General features: G+C 35.5%; 1 protein-coding gene across 1 annotated transcript in view; it reads right to left on the bottom strand.

Moving 5' to 3' along the window:
- Window positions 1-1124: 1124 nt before the first annotated feature.
- The window catches only part of Ndst4 (N-deacetylase and N-sulfotransferase 4), a 270436-nt gene continuing 247250 nt past the window's right edge, over window positions 1125-24310 (bottom strand). The window contains exons 8-14 of the mRNA XM_090356655.1: window positions 23316-23412; window positions 20111-20234; window positions 18122-18296; window positions 10850-11020; window positions 9659-9768; window positions 4428-4530; window positions 1125-1673 (exon numbers count right to left, since the gene is read on the bottom strand). Coding sequence (XP_090212781.1) covers window positions 1554-1673; window positions 4428-4530; window positions 9659-9768; window positions 10850-11020; window positions 18122-18296; window positions 20111-20234; window positions 23316-23412 — 900 coding nt within the window. The 3' untranslated portion in view covers window positions 1125-1553. The remainder of the gene's footprint in view (window positions 1674-4427; window positions 4531-9658; window positions 9769-10849; window positions 11021-18121; window positions 18297-20110; window positions 20235-23315; window positions 23413-24310) is intronic.

The raw sequence follows: 24310 nt of genomic DNA, 5'->3' as shown, positions 1-24310 counted from the left end.
TAAAAATGCAAGTAGCATGACAATAACCTCTGAAGGAGGCAGGAACCTTTCATTCTATGACAAAAAGAGCATCCATTCTCTAGAAATTAATTTGTGTGTGTGTGTGTGTGTGTGTGTGAGAGAGAGAGAGAGAGAGAGAGACAGAGAGAGAGAGGGAGAGAGAGAGACAGAGAGAGAGAGACAGAGAGAGAGACAGAGAGACAGAGAGACAGAGAGAGACAGAGAGAACAGAAAGAGAGAGAAGATGGAGGAATTGGGTTCAAGTGGGAGGATCAGATGTTTGAATAGGTAAGTTTTAGATTATACATTTAAAAATAGACATTAACATCAGAATCTTCTACAGTAGCTGTACTGGCTATGTAAAAACTCCAAATTCTATAAAGAAGGCACAGTGCCTCTGTGGACCTGCACGTTCATATTAGTGTCTCATTTCTTATCTCATTTCTTGAATCCCAGTCTCCCTTTGACTAAATCCCTCTGACAAATATGAAACCAGCATGCCAATTCACTGAGCAAGGCATGCCTTACAGACGGAATAGTCATAATGTCGTGAAGGTGGAGCCCTTCAGATAGTCTCTTTCGACAAGAAAACCAAGAAAAAACATGGGAGCCAAATACTTTGATAAGTTTTTAGAAAGTGAAGGAAATTCCAATCAGGATCTAGAAAAACAGGGAAAAGTACATAGGCTCAATATAAATAATAATAACAATAACAATAATAATAATTGTTTTCTTTTGCTCTTTTTTTCTTTTTTTGCTAGTCCTGGAGCTTGAACTCAGAGCCTGGACAGTGTCTTTGAGCTTTCTAAGGGATAGAACTCTACCACTTGAGCCACAGCACCACTTCTGGCTTTTGCTATGTATGTAGTACCAAGGAATCGAACCCAGGGCTTCATGCAGGCCAGGCAAGCACTCTACCACTAGGTCAAACTCCCAGCCCTACTTTCTTTTCTTAAAATAAGAAAAGCATAATTTCCATGTTCTAGTAACTCCTGTTTGTCAATCAAAGCTTCTCTGGAGACTGAAATTCAGAGAATTGCTCTTGAAGCCCATCAGGCCAAAAGGTCTGAGCAATCTCCAAAATAATTAGCAAAATTAAAGCTGCACTGGAGATGTGGCTCAAGAGGTAGAGTGCCATTCAGACCAATATGCTGAATGAATGGGAGTTCAAACTCCCATGCCACCAAGAAAAAAGAAAAGGAAAGACAAAATAATTTTAAGTTAATCAGGGGAATATATGAGCCCTTAATTCAGCTATTGGTTTACCATTAACCTCATTTACAGACATCCCAGTTCTTATCTCTTCTTCACAATTTTAATTGGCCATTTGCATATAATCAGCACTATAGATTAACCGAGGGTAAATAGTGGTTGATACTAATAATTGCCAATGCGTGCAGGTCTGACCATTTTAGAAAATGGACCGAAGGAAGTTAATCCACACAGCCCTCCACTGACAGTCACAAGCACAGTGTGGGCTAAAAGCTGTGGGATTGGCTTTGTCTACTGGGTGGTAAAGCGAGATTCTCAAGAGGCAAGTTCTTGACTCAGTGCTATCTCACTTTCTGCAGCTCCTGTCTCAGCCAGGATGGCAGAGGCTGGCCCAGTCTATGTAGCAGTTTGGACAGTTCCACGTTGTGATCACGGTAGTAATTAGACAGGAAGGTTCTGGACTGAAAAGAAAAAAGAAACAGAAGACTTGAAAGATGCCCATTCATTTCTCCATAGCAACAATTGTCAGTCACCTGTCTCTTTCTTTTCCCAGACTTGCCTTGGGCAAAATACACATGGGGTCTGGATGAGGAGATTGCTGGCTGGTTTTCTCACTCTGGTCTAATCCATAAACCATTTCTTAACATAGCTTCTCTTCTGCTGAGAATGTATTTGCCTGTTCATAGTCCAGTTTGCCATTATTTTATGCATCTTCTAAGAACTCAGCAATCATTACTAATTTATTCATTCTATGGTAGTCTGAGTTCATTATTGTTCCACACTGTATCTTCCCATTGCTTAGTTTCCTATGAAGCATAGTGTTGGTCTTCTATATATGTATTGAATAGATTGCTGGAAACAGTGGCTCACATCCGTAATCTATCTATTCAAGAAGCTGAGAGATGAACATCCTGTTCAAAGCCAATCTGGGAAGAAAAGTCCATGAGACCCTCATCTCTAATTAACCCGCAAAAAGCCAGAGTAGAGTTGTGGCTCAAATGGTAGAACTCCAATCTTGAGTGAAGGAGCTGAGGGACAGTGCCCATGGCCTGAATTGAAGCCCCAGAATCAAAACAAAAAGTAAAATTAATATTATTTACAAATATATTAATTGTAATTTTGTATTTTACCCCACATCACATTTTTGCTAAACAATTTATTTATTCACATAAGATTATGTAATGTATTTTTTGCCAGTCCTGGGCTTGAGCTCAGAGCCTAAGAACTGTCCTTGGACTTTCTTAAGGCTAGAGCTCTACCATTTGAGCCTAAGCACCACTTCCAGCTTTTTTGTATGTATGTGGTACCAAGGAATTGAATCTTGGTCTTTGTGCATGCTAGGCAAGCACTCTACCACTAGGCCAAACTCCCAGCTTCCTGTAATGTATTTTTTGAGAAATGTATATCCTCTAGAAAAGATAGCATCATAAATTGTCTACAAAATATTTGACTGTCATTTTTCTTCAACTATTGTTTATTATCTTTTGAAAAATTTTGGCAAAAACATTGTAAAATAAAAACAGGTCTAGGTTTATCCTCAGTGGCATATCTACTATTATTGTATGCATTCATTGCTGTAAATTCAGTGTCTACACAGAGAAAATTACAAGTTATAATACCAAAGATAAATGAGTTACATACCTTATGAGACACTAAATCTACAGAAGTAAGTCAGATAGAACTACACTCATCACCTTTAATAAATGACCCCAGAAATAAAAATTAAAAGTGAACAGACAATAAAAATTCACCATTATGCAAATAACTTGCTACATTACACTTTTTTTTTCAGGACTCATTCACTCAAACTGCAGAGATTAAACCTCATCAGACAAATGGTTTAAGATGAATTATAAAATATATGAATGGTTTCAGTTTCATATTAAACTTTTCCTTATACAGGGATGCTTGGAAATCTAAAAACTTATAACTTGGCTTCTGTTCTGATGTTCTTACATCATATTTTAACTCAATAGAATTAGTTGCATAACTATGGTAGAATGGCAGAGAACATTTTTCCTGTGTAGGCTACAGAGAAAGTCAAGATTCATACAGCGTTTATCCATCTGGTCAAATTATCTCCCTAAACCTTCCCCAATATCTAAACACAAATGAACAGTTTTCTTCATAAAACTCCCTTAGAAAGTTTTATACATGTACCAATATATTGAAGACAACTACATTTAATTTTCCCCATTACCAGTCATTTCTTTATGTGTCTTTCCTTCAGCAGAGTGGAAGCTTTTCAAATAGGGTATAAGATATTTTGTAGTGATCATGGGAAAATTACATTGATTTTTTTTGGCAGATTGGATTTCTGGGAATGTTCTGAAATTGTTCAGTTGACAAGTATAATTTTTAGGACCTTCTGATACTTCTTTCTCAATGGCAATACCTCAGTCACCTGCTACCTCCTTTTTTCTCACTTGTCTCAGGAGAAATACTCATACTATTGGGCTGAGTAGGCAATACTTGTGTAGGCAATACTTGTGTTTGTGTACTGATATCAGGGCTTGGAGGCTGTGTCTTGTACTTTCAGTCTCTTTCTTCTTCACAGGTGCTCTATTACCTAGGCCACACACTCAGCCTGGAATTTTGCTGGTTAATTATAGATGAAGTTTCTGAGACTATTCTCCCTGTGATAGCTTTGAACTGAAATCCTATTAGAACTCAGCCTTCATAGAAGTGGGGATAACAGGGGTGAGCTACTGAAAGCCAGTATTCTTCACTTCTGCTGAGTTTTCTTTCCTGTTTTCTCATACTTTAGTTTTTCATTAGATTGTGCATCTTATATCCCTGGGACCATAACCGAGTTATCTAGCATATAATAGTTACAGTCTGTTGTTTTATCTTTGTGTTCTCTGCATTGCTTAGCTTGATATGAATCTATGAAACTTGGAAATATGTATTGAATGTATTAATAGTACATACTTACTTTATTTAAAAATCTCTCCTGTGCTCTACAACTTATTTAAGTGCCTTGCATAGTTCAAAAAGTGTTGCTTTGTAGTATACATTCATGTTTGAATTTAATTCCAACAGATAACAATTTGTAGAGCTACTTATAAATCATCTGTCCATATTTACTTCCAAGTATATAGAACTACTGACTCCAAAGAAAGAGCAAGTAAAAAAAAAAACAAATTTCTGTCACCAGCTTTGAACATCTGTACTTATCAAGTTTTGCAAAGTAATTTGGATTAGGAAAACATTACCTCTTGATCCATAGGTGGATATTTTCTGCCTTTGCTTTTCCCAAGACATTTGGTCTTTCCTCCTTCTAGTAGTTGACACCAAAATCCCTTTTGGGGATCAAATCTAGAATAGATAGTACATATACTGATGACAAAATATATGTAGAAAAGTTGAGTGAGAGAGCCTTTCTACTTGGATAACTAAAATGTACTTTTGTATGCTTGTTGCTTTATACCATAATTCAGTTTTTAAAATATTGAGTTGATCTGAGAGAAGCTAAACAAGAGTACAGAAAGTATACCTACAGTTGTATGGTTTAAAATAATTCTACTCTGAAAAAAGGCATATAGATTTCCATTCTAATCTTATATTGAAGTGATTAAGTTCCATATTTTACTTACAAATCCACAAAATACAACCAAACATCAGCATTACAGCTAATACATATGTAAATAATCTAAGGATATTTTATTTACTTGTGATTTCCGTGTCAAAATATATTGACATATTTCTTTCAAATCTTTCAATGCAGTGCACTAAAGGGGCTGAATTTAATATGGGTTTACTACTCTGAAAATAGATATAATTAAACTTCTAGTTTTGAAAAATAATGTGCTCCTTTTTTACAGTTCAAAATGATTATATTTTTCATAAAGTAAATCAAACTTGTGAGTGCATAATATATATATTTGTAAATACATCTTTGATTTATATCATTTATCATATGTCTTTACACAGTACAAAATATTGACAATACAAATGATTGGTATAAGATTTGAAAACTCTTTTGAGGAAGTGAAATAATCTTGTTAGTGGGGTCATTTCCCTATATTCAAGAATGTTCTAATTCTGTTTTACTCTCATGGCTCCAACTAAGTTTTGAAAGAAAGGATGGGTGGCTTAATTGTGTTTTTTTTAATTCAAATATAGAAGCATTTTTGTTTAGGACTAACAAGATAGAAAAACTGAAAGAATGAGCCAAATAAGAAGGGAAATTTCAAATTTATTGCTATGGGATTTGCTGCATGCATAAAACATTGAAAAGGTTTGCATTTTTGTTGCTCAGCAGATGTTTTAGAAGGATGAAGCATAATTGACTGGGATGTAAAGTTAATTAGTTGCAGGATATTTTGTTGCCCTGGGCCCATTCCTACAACACCGGTGCACCTGCAATTTGCCTCTGCACATATGTGAACTCATTTAGGGTGAGAGAGAAACCTTGCCACAGTTCTCTGCCCAATGTATTATTAGAGCCCTGATCCTCACAGTCCAAGTTGTCCTACTACATGTTATCAATTAAAATTAAATACATCACTGGTTAAATGGATGACAGAGAAATTTCCAATTTGAACTTTTTAATCTGCTCCTGGTCTATCATAGTTCTTTCTCTAGTTTTCATTAATTTCCCAAGAGGAAGATCAACTTCACATGGCATGCAAAAATTAGATGGGGGGAAAAGATATAACAGTGCCCTAAACAGAGTTTTCTGCCTCGGGATGAAAATTTATAACTGAATTAAGGTAAAATACAACACTGGTAACAAAGTCCATATATACACTGAGTGAGAGCATCTCCTTGGCTTTCTGGTAGCACTAAGTGCTCATGGTAGGCAGTAGTTCCTCTGTTCTCCATGACAGCCAGAAGAAGCAGCATCTAGAACATTTGAAGTTATTTTCAAAGGTATGGGTACCAAGTACACAACTACCTTATGATCCAGCAATTCTACCTGTGGACATTCATCTAGAATATTACAAACTAGAGTACAGTAAAGCCACCTGTCCAAACATGTTCACCGTAGTACTGAGCACCATAGCTAATGAATGGAAACAATCCAGTTGTCCTTCAACAGATAAATGGATTAAGAAAATGTGATGTAGGAAATGGAATTTTACTCATCCATGAGGAAGGATAATACTACATTGTTTGCAAAGAAATGGAAGGACCTGCTGAAAAAAAAATCATGTTAAGTGGGGTAAGTCCAGGCTCAGAGAGATAATGAATGCATGTTTTCTCTCATATGTGGAATCTAGAATTAAGTCATAAATATATAAGTACACCATTTGAGGTAGTATGGAAGTGGACACAGATGTATTAACTGAAATGTGGTAGTTTTAGGGGAGAGCTCAAATGGTGTAATTCTTTAGAAAGGCGAACTCTCTCTCCAACAAACAACATCAAGAAATGGATTCTCAGAATGGGGAGAGAGATTTGGAGAGGGGTGAAGGGGAATGAAGAGAGGATGTTGGGGAGAATGGCATCATAAAATCAATACATATCCTACAAAATTATGAAAAGTTAGGCAGGGAAGGGGTGAGTTGGGAGGGATCAGAAGGATGTTAAGGAGATGACATTGATCAACTTGCATTGTATTCATAAAGTGCTTTGTACAGCTATTTAAAGATAATATGATATTTTAAAAGGGTGAACTAATTTAGCAGGGATACTCACTAGACACTATGTGGAAACTGAATTACCTAATTTGTGGAGGAGGAGATAAAGAGGAAAAAATGGGAGAAAATGAGGAAAGAGGTGACACTGTTCAAAAAGAAATGTTCTCATTACTAGACATATGGAACCTGAACCCCTCTGTGCATCACAATTACAATGAAAATAAATAAAACAGAAAAGCATTTCTTGCCAGTTCTGGGGCTTGAACTCCCATGGCCTGGGCATTGTTCCTGAGCTTCTTTTTGCTCAAGAGTAGCACTCTACCACTAAGCCACATTCCCAGCCCCTCCACTCAATTTTAAAAGATATAGTTACCGTAACCTTGAACTCACATGTTTTGTTTTCCTAGATTCATTTATTCTACTGGAAATAACTTTCAATATGCTGAGTATAACAAAGGACATTTATCTTCTCTAAACTGGAACAAGTCACTGCATCATGTTTCTATTTTAGTAGGTATAAAATTACAAATTAAAATACAAAGCCTTTTATAAATAACTATGAGACAACTTCTAAGACATGAGTTCGCTGGCATTTGACTTTTTAATTTGTTATACTTAACTCCTTATTTTTATTAGATTTTTTGTGATGGGTTATATTTAAAATCCGTGTATTGTTGTACTAGCTTCATATCTCCTTAACGTGTATGACTTTTACAAGTCCATTGAATGATAAGCAAATATTTTCAGCAAATAACATATAGCTGTTACTAAAACAATTGATTGCAGAAAGGCAAGGTAAGAAATTGCAACATCAATAACTACTAATGTAAAATATAATACAAGGAGCTTTGTCTCCTTAATCAACATGAGTGGGCATTCTCCATGTTGATATTTCCATGTGTGGGTAAAATCTTCATTAGGTTATTTTAGTAGCTAAGGAGCAACCCAATCTTATTACTGTTTTTCCTGTCCCTCTATTACCCTCTCTAATTGTCTAATTGCTGAGTCTAATCTGCTATGAACTGGGAAATTACATAATCAGGCTTGTTAGACTTTCATCTAAAATTTAATTGGCTTTATCTCAGACCTTGAAGGGGATTCTTTCTATAAATAAACTCCATGCCCTTTTCAAATCTGTTTTGACTGCTTCACAGTTTTATTTTTGTTTGTTATTTTGCTTTTTTACATTCTCACCCACCCCCTTATTCTAAGTTACCTTAACTTTGGTTGTATTTTTCCAAGATTAAAGTAACATTATTTTCATCTTGAATGCTCCTCCGGTCAAGGTCTTGGCCCTTGTTATTTGAGGGATTTCATTTCTCAACAGTTGTACTCTTTATGCTAAAGTACACATTTATTTATACTTTTGTCTAAGGTGTGGCTTGAACTCAAGTCCTAGGCACTGGCTAGTACTCTACCATTTTAAGCCACAGTGCCACTTCCAGTTTTCTGGTGGTTAACTAGAATTAAGAGTCTCATGTCTGGGCTGGCTTTGAACCATGATTCTCAGATCTTAGCTAGGATTTTAGGCATGAGCCAACAGCACTCAGCTTTTAAATATATTTTAAGTAGGTGTATGGTTTCAATTCAGCATGCCACTTTGTGAGTGATACATTTTGCTCAATATCTCACTTTTATAATTCTTCCTGATCTATCACAGATTCACGTATTCCTGCAATTGTCCTATTTCCTCATTCAAATATGTATATTGAATATCATGACTGCATTCACCTACCCTTTCTCTCTTCCTTCTTCTATCTCTCTCTTCTCTCCTCCCTCTTGCCAGCTAACTGTAAAGTAGTTGTTCAATGGAGTTATCCTATTGGGATCCTCCCTTGCATATAACATTTTAGTTAATATGTCACTGTATATACACCTGTGCTCCTGTGTATTTATATACCTAATTACGATTTAGATCTAACTTCTACTTTTGAGAGAAAGGGTGCATCCTTCGATTCTCTGAGCCTGGCTGGTATTGAGACTGGCCTTAGTGATCACTGTAACCCATAGAACACAACGCAGTAAATAATAGGGAGCATGCAAGTATAAACCAGAGCAGTTTATGATCTCCCTTAAATTATTACATCCTCTTGGAACACAGACATTAAACTATGAAAAGTTTATGGAGAGACCACATGGAGAGGCTTTGTCCCTTTGAACTATGCCAGCTCAGGAGACAGTCTACTTGGGGAAGAAGTCTCCAGGTAATTTCAGACTTCAATTATTTGAATCATGCCCAGACATTCTAGACTTCAGACCCCGACACCATGAGCAGCACAACAGACGTGTCCCACCGAATTTCTGGCCCACAGGAATAAAAATCACCGTTGATATATGCTAGAAGGTTTTGGAGATAGTTTACAATACAATGATGGGCTAATAAAACTCATCTCTAATTGCATGTTTATAAATAACTTAAGGAAAACAGAATAAAACATACACATAATTCTTTTCCAAATACTGCTTACTTTCACAGAGGGAAAAATTATTATCTTTTTTTCACTTATGACTTGTAAATTACTCACAGGAGTAAATTTCAGCCTTTATCACACCAATTAGTAGGACAATTTTTATAGAGAGCAGACATGTAAAAAAATTAGTTAACTTGATGTATGTTAGGAAAAGTTTCACAAATTGAGGAATTTATCATAATATAAAATACCTGTAATATTTTGTAAGATAAAGTATTTCTGGTCTTCAAAAGGAAGATGTTGTATGAGTGATGAGAGTTGGACAGCTTTTAAGTAGCAAAATAATGTGTAAATTCAAAGCTAGTATTAATGATGCTATATATACACCTACTGGTGATAATTTATGATGGCAAATAATGGAAATGAAATCAAGCATGAGAATAGACTCACGTTAGTGCTTCAGAGTAATTATAATGAGGTGTAACTCCCAGAAACTTCTGGACTTCATCCATCACAGTAGCTGGGTCAGATCTCAGCTGCTGTCCATCAATAATGAGCAACTGCCAAGTCAAAAATAGTCACTTCAGGAAGAACAAACCAAATAGAATAGAGTTCCCTCTCTGACCTGGCATAGCATGAATAAATCAGGTCACTATGAAGATGAAAGCCTGCATTTCTTACCTAGACCATATTTAACCATTCGCTATTCTTACATCTTTCCAATGAATGATAGATAATTAAAATTTTTCATAACTCACAAACATTGTGAGGTGTTCCCTAATAACCTTTAATTTATTCGAAATCAGAAGTAAATATAGACATTCTCTTGACTCAGCATTTCAGCTGGACCAGGGTTTTTCCATGCTGGTTGCTGTATATAATCAGATAATTTTCCAGCCCATAGAATTTCCCTTGAGCATACCCCACAGCTCTGGGCTTAAACACTCATCAATTCTTTGTTTAAAAATTAGCTTATGTTAGTTATACAGGGGAAAATTTTGTTGTTACAGCTTCACACATGTACACCCCGTATTCTAATCAATAACACACTTTTCTAGCTATTATTGGACTCTCTCCCTATTTATTACTATAAAGCATGAGAAGAAAATGCATTTCTGACTTTCTGAACTTGGTCCTCTTCCCTAGAGTATTCAATTTGTCTGCTATTCCACAAGGAGCTTCAATGGAGGCTGAGGCTGGGGTGAAAACCAGGAGGGGTATGATGCTTTCCTTGTATTCCTATTTCTGGTTCTAAACCTTGTCCTCTGAGCCATTATAGCACTTCCCACTATGGTAGAGTTCTGAGCTCCTTCCTTACCAGTGTCCCTAGGGCAGAAATCTTGGGAGTTGTTTCCCATGAGTCATCTGACCTCTCTTTTGTGAGAACTTTTTCACTTAGAGACCATCAGCTACTAGTTAAAAGACCCCATGTCTGTATTTTAGAGCCATCTAACACTAGTCTATTAGTCTTAATATAATTATATATATACCCATATGTATGGTCCATGATTCTTTGTCACATTGTCTCTGATTTGTTTACATTATTAACCTTGTAGTAATCCTTATTCTTATGTTCTGCTTGTCAATGCCATGTGTACTCATGATTCAAATCCATGGAGAAAATCCATTTTCAGACATTACCTGGGAAGTAGCAAAGTAGGTTAGCCATCTCTCTATATGTACCGCATACCATCCAGGCACAAGACACCTCCTCTGCAGTGTTTTCAAATCAGATGGTGCCCATTTCCCTGTGCTAATCACTTCATAGAAATTAAACCTCAGGGCAGCTGGATCTTCATGTGACCGTTGGTGCTGTAAATAATAATAATAATAATAATAATAATATACTTCAAATGCAAATAATTATTTTAACAGAAAAAGTGGAGGAAGTAGAGCTGTGTGGAACAAGTAATAGAACAACCTTGAGGAGCCCTGAGTGACAGCACCCAGGACTTGATAAAAACAACAACAAAAACAAAAACTGTGGTACCACCACACAGAATAAATATCAGGGTGACTATGTTTTTGTAAGTATATATATTGTGTGTGGGAGGTTATTTAATGTGGCATTGCCATTTCACACAGTAACAAATATTATTTAATTTTATTGGTTGCTGGTGGTTAACATCTATAATCCTAGCTACTCATGCAGCTGAGATCTGAGGATCATTGTTTGAAGCCAGTTCAGGCAGGGAAATGTATAAGATTCTTTCTTCAAAACAAAACAAAACAAAACAACAACAACAAAACTGAAGCCAAAAGTAGAGGCATGGTTCAAGTGACAGAGCACTAGCCTTGAGCAAAAAGAAACACAGGGACAGGGCTTGAACCTGAGTTCAAGCCTGAGAAGTGGCATTCACACACCCACACATGCATGTGTCTTTGTGTATATGTATTTCCTGATTTTTTAAAATAAAAGGCACGACAAATGCTGCACAATTAGAAATAGGTATTCACACATTGCCTATTTCATTATTTAAAAACACTTTGAAGTATCTTCAAATACAAATCTTTATCTATTTATCATTGATACTCAGATCAAGTCGGTGATTATCTCTACATCAAAAATGCTTCTTTGAAAAGGCCTTCACCTCTGATTAGAAGTAAAACAATGCCCGAGACAGGCAAATCAAGCCTGGTAAAAAGAGCTTGAATGAGTAAGAGGTTAGCTTACAGAGGACTCTCACTTGTTTCTAAGGGTAAATAGTGCAGATTCTGACAGTTCCCAGCTTCTCAAACATGGCTGGTGTTGATTCTAATGCATACCCAGGTGTCATGTTCATGATAACATAGCTCCAAATCCTGTTGTTTTCCCATGAGATTCTAACAATGCTAATTTTCAGATACTGCTTCACTTCTCCTTTTCAGTTCCAAACCCTCGAACCAAACCATGGTTGGTTCAAACAAGAGAGGACAAGCTAAGTGAGCGATGCTAAGTGAGTGATGATTTAATCAGTTAATACAGAAGCATTTATTGGGCTCCTTACTAGGACAGAGCATAGCAACATCGGAATAAAAAAAGATGTAAAAATACCTAATTATTGTCTTCAAAATAGTCAAATCCAGTGATGGAGAAAATAGGGTCATAGATTATAATGAAGTCATGTGTTTGACTAAAGATGGAAAGTTGCTTTTCCTGACAGCCAGGCCAATAAAGGATTCATTCAGTCACATAGAAATAGAAGACAATCATTTACACACAATGCAATTATACTACTCCTCCATCAGAAAGAATGATATTGTACTATTGCTAAGGAAATGGAATGACCTGAAAAATAATTACATTAGGCGAATTAAGCCAGACCCAAAGAAACCTAGCCTGCATGGTTTTTCTCATTTCTGGCAACATACTGAACATACTGAATGATACAACACAAAAAAGAAAAAGAAATACACAGGAACGTAATAAACTATAGAGGTCTCCAGGCACTCACATGGTGAGCCCAAAGAAGGGTGGTATTCTTAGGAGAGGACCACAAAGGCTTAATAGCTATGTGCATATGATCCTACAAAATAATATTTATTGGAATGAACTCCCAAGAAATGGAAACAAAAGTTTTTTTTTTCTTTGTTGCTATTATTGTTTTCTGTACCTTTGTCTTATGTATCAGTTTGTTTTTCAGGGGACAAGAAGGGGCAAAAATGGAGGACAGAAAATAAACAAATAAACAAATGCAGCAGTGGTATTCACTAGATACTATACAAAAAACGAATTATACAACTTGTGGATGGGGATGGGAGGGAAAAATTTAGAGACAGTGAGGGAAAGGATGTCACTATTTTAAAAATATATTGTTTATCTGACATATGTAATGGTAACCCCTTCCTCTGTACAACACCTTTACAATAGCAATAAAATTATATACATATTTTATAATAAAGAAATAAGGGAGACATTTACAGTGGCTGAAGCTTTTGAGATGAAATGTTTTGAGGATGATTTTTGGTAGCCAGAAGCAAAACAAGTCAGCATGAAAACTAAAAGGACTTTATCATATAAAATAAATAAAGGTAAATGAGGTATATGAGGGCAGGTAAATTGATTTTATCCATTTTCTTCAGCAATATCTACAAGGGAATGTGAAGAGAATATGGTAAAAGTGAGGCAAGAAATTGTATCTGTTTCTGAGATGTTGGGCAACATGGGACTTTTATGGGAATACTGGGTCTTATGTGTGAATTTATAAATAAAATAGCTAGAAAAATAAAACTAATTTTACAAGTGCTGAATATTGGGAGTCATGGTTAAGAGTAATTAAGTAGGTAGCAGATTGATACTATCATATATATATATGATATATATATATATACACACATGTATATATGCATTATGCTGAGTACATAAGATGACACAGTGCCATGTGAATTTTAATTGGCTATAGTAAGACTAAGGGCTCTATTATAACCAGTAATAATATGAAACCACTCTTAATCTGTTCTATATTGATTCATACCAATTTAGTGTGGATTTTTCTTTATATGTCTGCAACCAAGATTAGCAAAGAAATATTACCAGGAAATCACAAAAAGGATATATTTTATGGGGGAAAGGAGCACTTTAGTTCCTCAGTGAGGTCCATTATAAAAAACATGGGATAGAATTTACAGCAGTAGATGACATTTGTAGAAGTTTTTGAATCGCACCTGCTGAGTGGTGGATTTATGGTATTTACTGAATAGACAGGACTCGCTAAGTAATAAGCTACATTATTTTGATATGTTGAGCACTCTGGGACCCTGCTCTCAGCCACATGGCAATAAAAAAGTATTATCAGAAAAAAATAATTCCTTTCAAAACTGTGCGCTCAAAGAATTTATTTGAAAAGGGAAGCACAGAGAAGCATTCACATTATATAGGTTCTATGAATTCAAGTACATGTAAAAGGCCTACTTTGAACAGTAACTTTCTGATATAGAAAAGTTCAACATTTTCCTCAATTATTTGAGTTAAGAAATTTTAATTGAGCTTTATCATCTTCAGTGCTTTAATTCAGTTAAAGAAACAGTGCCTGGGGCAGTGGCTCACGCCTATAATCCTATCTATTTGGGAGGCTGAGATCTGAGGATCACAGGTCAAAGCCAGCGGGGCCACTAAAGACCTTGAGACCCTTAGAAAACCAGAAGTGATGAATGAGGGAAACCATTGAGCCTATGTTCCTTTGAGTCTGGCTTATTTCACTGAATATGATTTTTTTCTAAGCCTTTCCATTTCCTTACAAATGGGGCGATGTCATTCTTTCTGACTGCAGCATAGAATTCCATTGGGCATAAATACCACATCTTGTTGATCCACTCATCAACTAAGGGGCATCTGGGTTGGTTCCATATCTTTGCTATGGTAAATACGGCTGCCATGAACATGTCATAATCAGTAGAAACCTTGGGCTCTCCTAGCAGAGATTTACAATAGAATAAAACCTAGATACATAACACCTTATAGTATGACACTAAAGAAAGGACCTCCAGGATATAGAAAAAATAATGAATGATTGTTTTCCTTAATATACTATGTTATCTCTCATCTATTTTTCTGTCTCTAGGTTATCTCATATTGTTACAGTATTTCACTTTGTTCTCTAATATATTGTATATATGCTTATTTGGTTATTTGAAATAGGATAGGGAAGGGGGGGAAACAAGATGAGGGGCAGGAGTAGGAGGAGGGAAATGGGGACCAAGACATGAGAAAGGGTATCAATGCTTGTGAAGTAACGCATCTTCTATCTGGTGAATATAATGTAACCCTTCTATTAATTACAATAAAAATATATGGAAAAAAAAGAAAACAAGAAGTGGTGCTGTGGCTCAAGGGATAGAGCGGTAGTCTTGAGCTGAAGACCTCAGGGGCTGCATCCAGACCCAAAGTTCAAGTCCCATGACAAAAAAAAGAAAGAAAGAAACACACATTTTTTCCTTAACCTTGGTGCTAATGGCTCATGCCTATAATCCTAGGACTGTATTAGAAACCATCACTAATAGGAAAACTCCTGAGGCTTTTATCTCAGTCTACCACCACAAAGCCAGACAGAGCTGTGACTCAAATGGTAGCTATTCTCATGAGAAAAAGAATGAAACAAAACATCAACAACAACAAAAAACTCAATGACAGCACCCAGGCCCTAAATTTAAGTATAAGGATGTTCAAACACACCCACAAAAAAACCACATTAATCACCTTTTGCTATCTGTATGAATTAAACAAAACATACACTTTCACAAAAATGTTCTCACATAATTTGGCTTCATGTTATTTCTGTACACTGATGATTACCACAGGACATTTTAAATATTCATACTAAATTGTAACTCATTTTTGTACAAAGATTCAATCTCCCTCCATTTCTTTTCCTTAAATTGCTGTCTCACCAAGCTATTTTTTCTGAATTTTATCAGATAAATTCATTTTAGATGTCTTAAAGGATAGGCCATTACAGTCATTTTAGGCTATCTGTTCCAGATCTCGGAAAGTATATTCCAGGAATAGTCATCTCTTCTTCTGTCCCTCAAGTTTTAAACAATGACTTCTCAGAGGTCAGTCGTTGAATTCAAGAGACTCTCTGAATTTTAGCAAAAATTAAACAGAGCTCTTTATTTGCTGTGCTCTCTAAGCAAAGTTTAATATTTCCTTTAATGATAAATGTATTTAAAATTATAGTAATTATTGTAGTGGTTATTTATTTTATCATCAATAAATAATTATTATCATCCTGCTATCTTTTTAGGTTTATTTAAATGTTGTTTCTGTGTCTCTTCTCAACACTCTTACCATTAGAAGTTGTCATTTAGTAGGTAGGGTTAATAAGTGGAGCTAGCACTTAATTGTTTAAAAATGCTTATGATTGCATTTCTAGATGGTTGCTTTTTGTGATTCTGTGCATTGTGTTTTTGAAATATATTTCTACTTATTGAACCATCTAGTGTAGTCTTTTCTCTTAGGGTTCTGCAACTTCTCCTAGGTTGCTCATTTATTTTCTCTTCAGGACCATTAATTTCTCTTTTTCTTTGGAAACCATCCACCTTAATTAAAATCAAATTTTCCTTCATCCCAGGTCAACTCTGACACATTAAGGTAATAGGCCCACGACCCATTTCTTCCCCATAAAATCACACTTCTCTTTTGGAATCATGCAAATTTCTTTTTCTTATTAAAATCCATGAATTAAATTTTAAAAGGTTTCCAAAACAGTTTCTTCATGTATATAGAATTCTTGGACCATATTTATCTCTTGTATTACTCTTCATTTTCTCACCTTGCATCCTTTTCTTTTGATTGTCCAGATCATTTAAAAATCTACCTTTATAGAAATGATTTTTGACACCCCCCTTTTTCCTTTTACTTTCCTGAGCATCAATACCAAAATGCTGAAGGTTAGTTTTTTATTTGGTTGAGTTTTTTAATCATCATATGTTAATAATGCAAGGGGATTTGCTTGTGATATTTTATAATAAACATATAATAGTATGCTTTGAACAAGTTCAGTCCCTCCAATATATTCCCATCCTCCTTTCCTCTCTCATTTTCAAGTAGTGTTTGCTGGATTTCTTGATGTTGCCTGTAGGTGCATGTGTCTGTATGGATATATGTATGCTTGTGCATATATAGCAATATTTGGAAACTCTTCACCTTTCAGTATTCTTTTTTTGTATTCCTCCCACTGATTCTTCCAAGAAATCATCAGATTCTAATCATGTCCCAGAATTACTCTGTTATTTTTAATTTTATATACACTTAGGTCTCTGAGGGCTTAAACTCAATTACATTTATTTTGTATCTTTTCCCTGAATTTACATTGTCCTTGTCAGTCATACTATAAATTATATAATCAATATTCATAATTATAAAATATAATTATGAATAACAAGTTATACATCTCTATATTTTTAAAGTCACAAATCAAAATAGAGAATAATTCAAAGTTTGATGAAACAAATTGTAATTCTAAATGTCTATGGATGGCAGGATTCTAGGTGTGGCAAGCAGACAAGACACATTTTTGGAAAGAAGATGGCAGACATTTAAAGATGGAATGATTGGTACTATGAAAGTAAGAACTTGACAGGGTCTCTCACTGCTGCCAGCACACATTCTGCCTCTGTGACTAAACAACAAACAAAACAAGCATGTTCACACCGGCTCAATTCACACTTCTGAGTTTTCTCCAAATGATGCCAATATTCATTCTCCTGCATCAAACACAAGCAGCTTTGCTCTCTTCTTTTCTTGGCAGGGCTTCTTAGAAAATGACTTTTAGTTTTGTTTCTTTTTGTCAGACGAATGCTTTACATGTTCGTATGGTTTAAACCAACTATGAATTCTTTGAGGTATGATGATTTTTTTTTCCTGTGATATTATGATAAAAATTCTTTGTCCAATTTTCTGTGAGACAAATGTTTTAATTCTTTAGAATAAATAGATGTTTTTGTTTACTGTTAGATCTTTTAAAATCTGATCATTCAATACATCTGGGGTTTATTTTGGTGATTTTTTTTCATGCTATAAATGGTTGCTTGTAGCATACCTTTCCCCCTTTCCTTCTTTCTTATCTTTCCCTTCCCTTCCTCCCTCCCTTCTTCCTTCCTTCCTTCCTTCCTTCCTTCCTTCCTTCCTTCCTTCCTTCCTTCCTTCTTCCTTCCTTCCTTTTTCTCTACCTCTTCCTCTCCTTTCTCTCTCTCTCTCTCTCTCTCTCTCTCTCTCTCTCTCTCTCTCTCTCTCTCTCTCTTTCTTCTCTTCTTCCTTCTTTCTTTCTCTACTTCTGTCTTTTCCTTCCTTCCTTTCTTGTTATTTTTCTCTTTCTTTCACCTTGGTAGAACCAGGGTTTGAATTTGGGGCCTTATACTTGTCAGTCAGGTACTCTACCCCCTGAGCTACACCCCTAAAGAAGATCTTAATGTTGTTGTTTTCATTGCTCATACCTGGTACCAAGAATATGCCCTGTCTGAAGGGTCAATGAGAATAGTGATGATCTTGGCTTTGGGAAGGAGAGACACAGCTCGCCTGGGAGCATCTTCTGAATGGAAGTAATTAGCACTCTTTTCAAACAGAAAATCACTTGTGATGTTGGAAGGTGTAGGGAAGAAGTCCATATACCTGCAGGCAGAGAAAAGAAAAAAACAAACAATTAATTTAGCTTGGGATATTCTTTCCTTGTCATTTGAATAAGAAGTAATCTGTAATTTCAAATTATGTGTAACAAGATAATACAAATGATGTTTTCTTCCATAGCCTTCTAATTAAAAAAAAATCAACAAAGTACTATTGTTTTATGATTAAAATTAGGCAGAGAAAGAAAGGACATGATAAAATTGGAGTGATAAAGAACAGAAGCTGTTCTGTGGTACCACAAACCAATTCTAGAAATACAATTTACTCCTGGCAAATGGAAAAAAAATCATACTCTTGCTTGGATAGTATTTTAAGATTGCAAATGTGTGTTTGTAAATCTGAATGCCAAAACTTTTAAGGTGAGATTGAAGTTCACACTACAGAAAGATGTATAAGTCAAAATAGCTATAAAATACTAAACAGACTAAGGCTGTTCTGCTTTAAAAAATTGCACTTGTGTATAATTTGTAGTATATTTTACCATGTGAGTACATTATAGTCTATCTAGCGTAATTAAGGAGATTTTTCCTGCCAGTTGATCCTGCCGTGCCTTGGTAGGCTCACTCGTCCATATGCTGTCAGAACATTCTTCTGTGTGTAGGTTATAGAATCAATATGTTCTGAGGTTAATTCAGTACAAGGCTTTAATTATGTGCATAACCCTCCTTACAGCTCCTCACTTCTCTAACCCTCAAATGTTCTAGAAATAAATAATGAGAGTAATTAAGAATTCATAGAAGGCACTTATTTTCCTCTTTGACATTTGTTATTATGTTTCCCCAATGCGGAGTATGGAAGAGCTCTCATCTGTATCCCTGCTTAACAATTTGTGTTCCATTTGAGCTCCCAGATAAGAGGGAATTGCCTTTCTGACTTTGATAACTTGCAGACAATGCTAAAACTTGTTCAGCCTTTTCCAAAGGAAGGCAGATGATCAAAAGGGAAGAGGAGTCTACTCATTGGCTTTGTTTCTGCCCAATGATGACCATAGCCGCATACGAGGAAGGAAGACAAATTTAAGCATGAGGATGACATACTAGGTTACATTCTACAAATGTGTGCACTGAGGAAAAATTTCCACTGGTGAGATTTGCCATATATACTTGCAAATCAAATCCAAGATTACATTTTCCTCAAAAATTGGAATAGAATGAGAAATACAACTGTCATAGTGAGGATTATTTCCAATATCAAGTTTATTCCATGTTCATTCATGAAAGATGTTATGGTAATGTTTTCCTAATTTATCAAGTGCAAATTAGTAATTCTCTGGCGCGTGTGAGTGACTAGAATTGATATGGTTTGGGGAGCGCTCGATTATCATTTGTATGAGAAATATGTGTTGTGGTACAACACATACAGTTTATGTGGCTAATGGAGATACATGTCACAGAATATAAAATAAAGCAACCTACTGATTTATTTGTATCCACTGGCATCATTGTGAAGACAAATTATGTGCGCAAAAAATGTAGGCTGTGTAAAATAATAGTATGCTTAAAGAGAATTTTAAATATCCTTATGAATAATTCTGGTGAAAAATATCCCATAATGTTCTTTATTCAATCATTTTAACTTACCAGAAAATATTATCATTATTGCACTGTCCAAATCAAATTATAGGCAACACTGATTAAACATATCATCATTATAAATTAATTTCTAATTCACTGTGGTAGAATTGAGCATAACAAATTTATTCTCCAATTATGCAGATGCCATGCGTACATCTGTAATTCGTCTGCAGTGATGGAGCATGTGTTCATAACAGAGTTTATTTTCTTTGTTATTTTCCTTACCAGTCAATTCCTTTGTGGTAGTTGTTGCCATTAAAAAATTGAACTTCTTCAAATGTTTTTGGGCTGGGAAGGTTGCTGATGATAGAAGGGTGCATAAGAAGAAATAAATAAAGTGCAGTTGTTCCTAAGACAAAGAGGAAGTTAAAGGTTATATGGGAATAAATGAAAAAGTAAGATAGCAATTTATCTTCTTTTCTTTTTGTTCAAATATTAATATTTAGAAGGCCCACTCAAATGTCAAAGTAGTCTCTTTCATATCAGGTGCATTTCAAGTAGGAACATTACAATTGGTGTGCATGTGTGTGTGTGTGTGTGTGTGTGTGTATGTGCAATTATTCACTGTGATTTCATTTGCATTAATAAAGTTAACTGATGATCCAGCTCTGATGCAATTCCAAAAACCAGGTGATTGATCCAGTTTCCCTCCTGGAGTTGGTGGGGAGGTGTTTAAAACATCAAGGGTAGGCTAGGAGTTTGGCCAGCCTAGAGGTAGCACTCTACTCTAGTGCTTGCCCAGCATGCACAAAGACCCGAGTTTGATTCCTCGGTATCATATACCTAGAAAAAAAGCTGGAAATGGTGCTGAGACTCAAGTGGTAGAGTTCTAGACTTGAGAAAATCCAAGGACAGTGCTCAGATCCTGAGCTCAAGACCAGGACTGGCAAATTTTTTTTAAATAAACAAAGGATAAAGGCTGCTACTATTTCTATTTCTTTAATTAGACAACCAGACATACTCTTTAATCTGGTTGTCCTTCCTCTGACAATTCAATTTAAGGGAAATAGTCCAAATAGTTTGAGTTAATAAAGAAAAAGAGAAAGAGAAAGGGGAAAAAGTAATATTTGAATTATGAAGAAGAAAATGAGGGAGATGAGAGAGAGAGAGAGAGAGAGAGAGAGAGAGAGAGAGAGAGAGAGAGAGAGAGAGAGAGAGAGACTTATCCATAGATGTTCAATGTGAATAGATACAAGGCAGTAAGGAATATTTTTAAATTTTTGCTGAATATAAATAATAAATATCCTATAAACTAACTCATTACTATGGAGAGATGTTTGTATTATATTCAAGTAGTTTTACAAAGTTGTTTCAATTTAATATGTCATTTTATAAGGATGATGACTCTTGGTCAATGTCACACTTCTATTATTCTTGAAAGAAATGTATACTCGCTCTTCTGGTCCTTCCCAGGTCTCTCCATGGAACCAGAAAAATCCCCAGTTTCTGTTCTGAATCTTTAACTTTTTTCTGGGAGTTTGTCAGGAGTTCCCGAAATGGAAGAGAGGGAAGGCTCTCCGAATCAGGATAAATGGTTGTGTGGCTCGCTAGTCTAAATTTTTGGTTTCAACATTTTTGTGAAAGAAATCTGAAGGATTCATACATGTAATCCTCTAAAAAAAAGGGCTATATATACCTATATTTATTATATTCACTTAATTTTAGTATACCAGATTAGCCAGCTGAAACAAGAAAAGTTAATAGTACTGACACCGGCAGCACTGATCTTCTGGAAGATTTAAGACCATTTTAGAATGATTGTGCTAAATTTAATCCTATGAAGAAATCCTCCTTTTGCCTGGTGATAGAATTTGACTCTCAAGGATAAAGGATGCAAAGCTATCAGAAGGCAAGTAGAATGTCCACAATGTGAAGTTCAAATGCAATAAGGCCATGTCTACTATGTCCGTTCCCCACCCTCACTCCCTCACTCAATTTCATCAAACCCCTTGCAATTGGAATATCTGTCTTATCCATTCTCTTCTCACACCAGCTGAGCAGATCGGAATTAGACCTCATTTTTTGAATCTCATTTTTATTGTAAGGGCTGTATGCACCACACTTAAATTGCTAAATCGAGTGCACTAAAGGCCAGATTGTTAGCATTTATCTGTGACTCCCCTCTAGGGTATGAACAGTCTCTGAAAGCAATGGAAGTTTTGCCAACCAAAGCAATACAGAGAACATAATATGACTCAAACTTCTATATTTGATTTTTAAAATTATTCTATTTTCATATTGAAATAATGTTTGCATAGGGGTAAGATATAATATTAACATCCAATTTCTTTCTCTGTTTTTTTTTTCTTCTTATTTGTTTTAGTGTCTGGGAAAAAGTCAAAATGAGCTAAAAGCACTATCATTGTCATACTCGTATGTCCTATATCAAATATTAAAATTTACATGTATAACTTATTGCAAAGAAGGAAGCAGTTATATAGCTACTAACCTGTGATTTTTCCTAGCAAGACTAAAAAAATAAAATCATTCAGTGACAAACTATATAGAATATCCTGAAATTAAAATTTTCACATAATTGTACAATACAGGAATGTGTTATTTCTTTAGTAACCCTGGCAGATTTATAAGGGCAGATTTTAATTCCAACAAAAATACGATCTATCTGAGAATATGAGGCACCTTTTTTCTCCTCCACACACATGTGTTAACTTACTGTTGTAATACAATTTATATTCCAAAAAGAAGAAGAGTCTTCAACAACCAATATCTAATAGTCTGGAAATATTGCCCACAACCTTTAAGATGATCTACTTGCTTGTATTACAAATATCTTCACTGAAGCTGGGATTATTTGCTGTGACTTTGTTTTGTGTTATGGTTTGTGCACTCATGGATGAAAATGCATGTAGTTGAAGTAGTGAATTCAAAATGCAGCAACTCAATAAAAACTTTAATTAATCAGGACATAAGCAAAGCATATAAAACTGTCACATCCAGAAGAAAGTATAAAATATTCTAATTGAAAGTGTCGTCCCATTGGTGAGTTACTTTCTCTTTTACTATATTCTATGCATGGTGTCCTTTAGTTCAGGAAAAAATATCAAGGAGAAATGCTTAGGGAGACTTTGTTGTATCAGAAAATGGGGCAAACATATTAGCAGGGAGTGATTATTTAAAACAAACAAACAAAAACACATGTACCAGATTTATGTGGCTCATACTTGTAATCCTAGCTACTTGGGAGACTAAGATCTGAAAACCAACATAAGGAACCAATCAGGACAGGCAAGCCTAAGAGATTTTAATTTTCAGTAAGCCAGTAGAAAATGTAACTGACGGTGTGGCTCAAGTGGTAGAATGTCAGTTTTTAGCAAACTGTCACAAAATGAAATCCAGTCCACTAATGCCATACAAAATTATATTTCATAATAACGCAAAAGCAAGAAACAATGCAATTGACTATCCCTACCTGTTTTCTGTGGCCCAATTACAAGGAACTTTGGTAAATGGTCACAAGTTTTCTCCCTGGACCAGATGTCTCTGTGTCGTTTATCATCACACGGATTCTGCAAGAAGGAAGAATTACAAATCTTACTTTGTGTTGAATGCTTGCTTCTATTCCATAACAGTTATTCAAAACAGTTATTCTTGCATGATCTAGCACTAGATCTTGCTCTGGTTTGGTGAGGTCCAAACCATTTCATGCAATTTGATTGGTGGCTTTTCCTATCTCCAGGCTGGAGCTCATCCTCAGCGTTAACCCTGCTCTCATCCTTTGGTGTGTGGCACACTGCTAATGTAGTTGGAGTCTTACATTTTCTCTTGATATCTTAGATGCCCTAATTTGCCTTGATCTGGTTTGGTCACAGTGTTAGCAATTATTTTCATCTGTTTTGAAATATATGTGCAGTAGTTCGAGGCCAGATGTCATTTTACAAATTTATTTCCTCTGACGTAGATTATGTAAAGATAGTATTAGTCAAATGACTTGTTTTACATTATTATCCTTTTGGTCACATGCTGCATAGTCACACAAAGACCTGTGCCATTCCTGGTATTTATGAGTGTGTGTGCACCAGAGATGCTTAGAAAACAACCCAGTGAAAGCTTTCTTCATCCAGTTCCATTCCCAAGGGTTAACTAAGCTCTTTGATCATTCTGCTGATACAAAAAAGCTCATGAATGGAGAAGACCTGCCAGCAAACACAGACACATGCCATACACATACCTCGTTCTTCAAATTTGCCTCTAGTTACTGTGGTTGCTGAATATTTTCCTCAACAGAAACAGAGATCCTCTCTAAGTCTCATAAACAGCATTATTCTATCAGTACAGAATTGATTACTTTGGATATTTTCACCCTGAAAAAGATAGCCATTCATTCAAATCAAGCCTGAGGCTAATTGAAGGGAGCCATTTAGCCTGTTTCATCATTATATCTTTGGACCTCACAGAGTGACAGAC

The sequence above is a fragment of the Megascapheus bottae genome, chromosome 23 (genome assembly GCF_031878675.1).
Source record: "Megascapheus bottae isolate mThoBot1 chromosome 23, mThoBot2.hap1, whole genome shotgun sequence".
Classification (NCBI taxonomy): domain Eukaryota; kingdom Metazoa; phylum Chordata; class Mammalia; order Rodentia; family Geomyidae; genus Megascapheus; species Megascapheus bottae.
The sequence above is the reverse complement of the archived record's forward strand: the minus strand, read 5'-3'. Positions and strand labels throughout refer to the sequence as shown.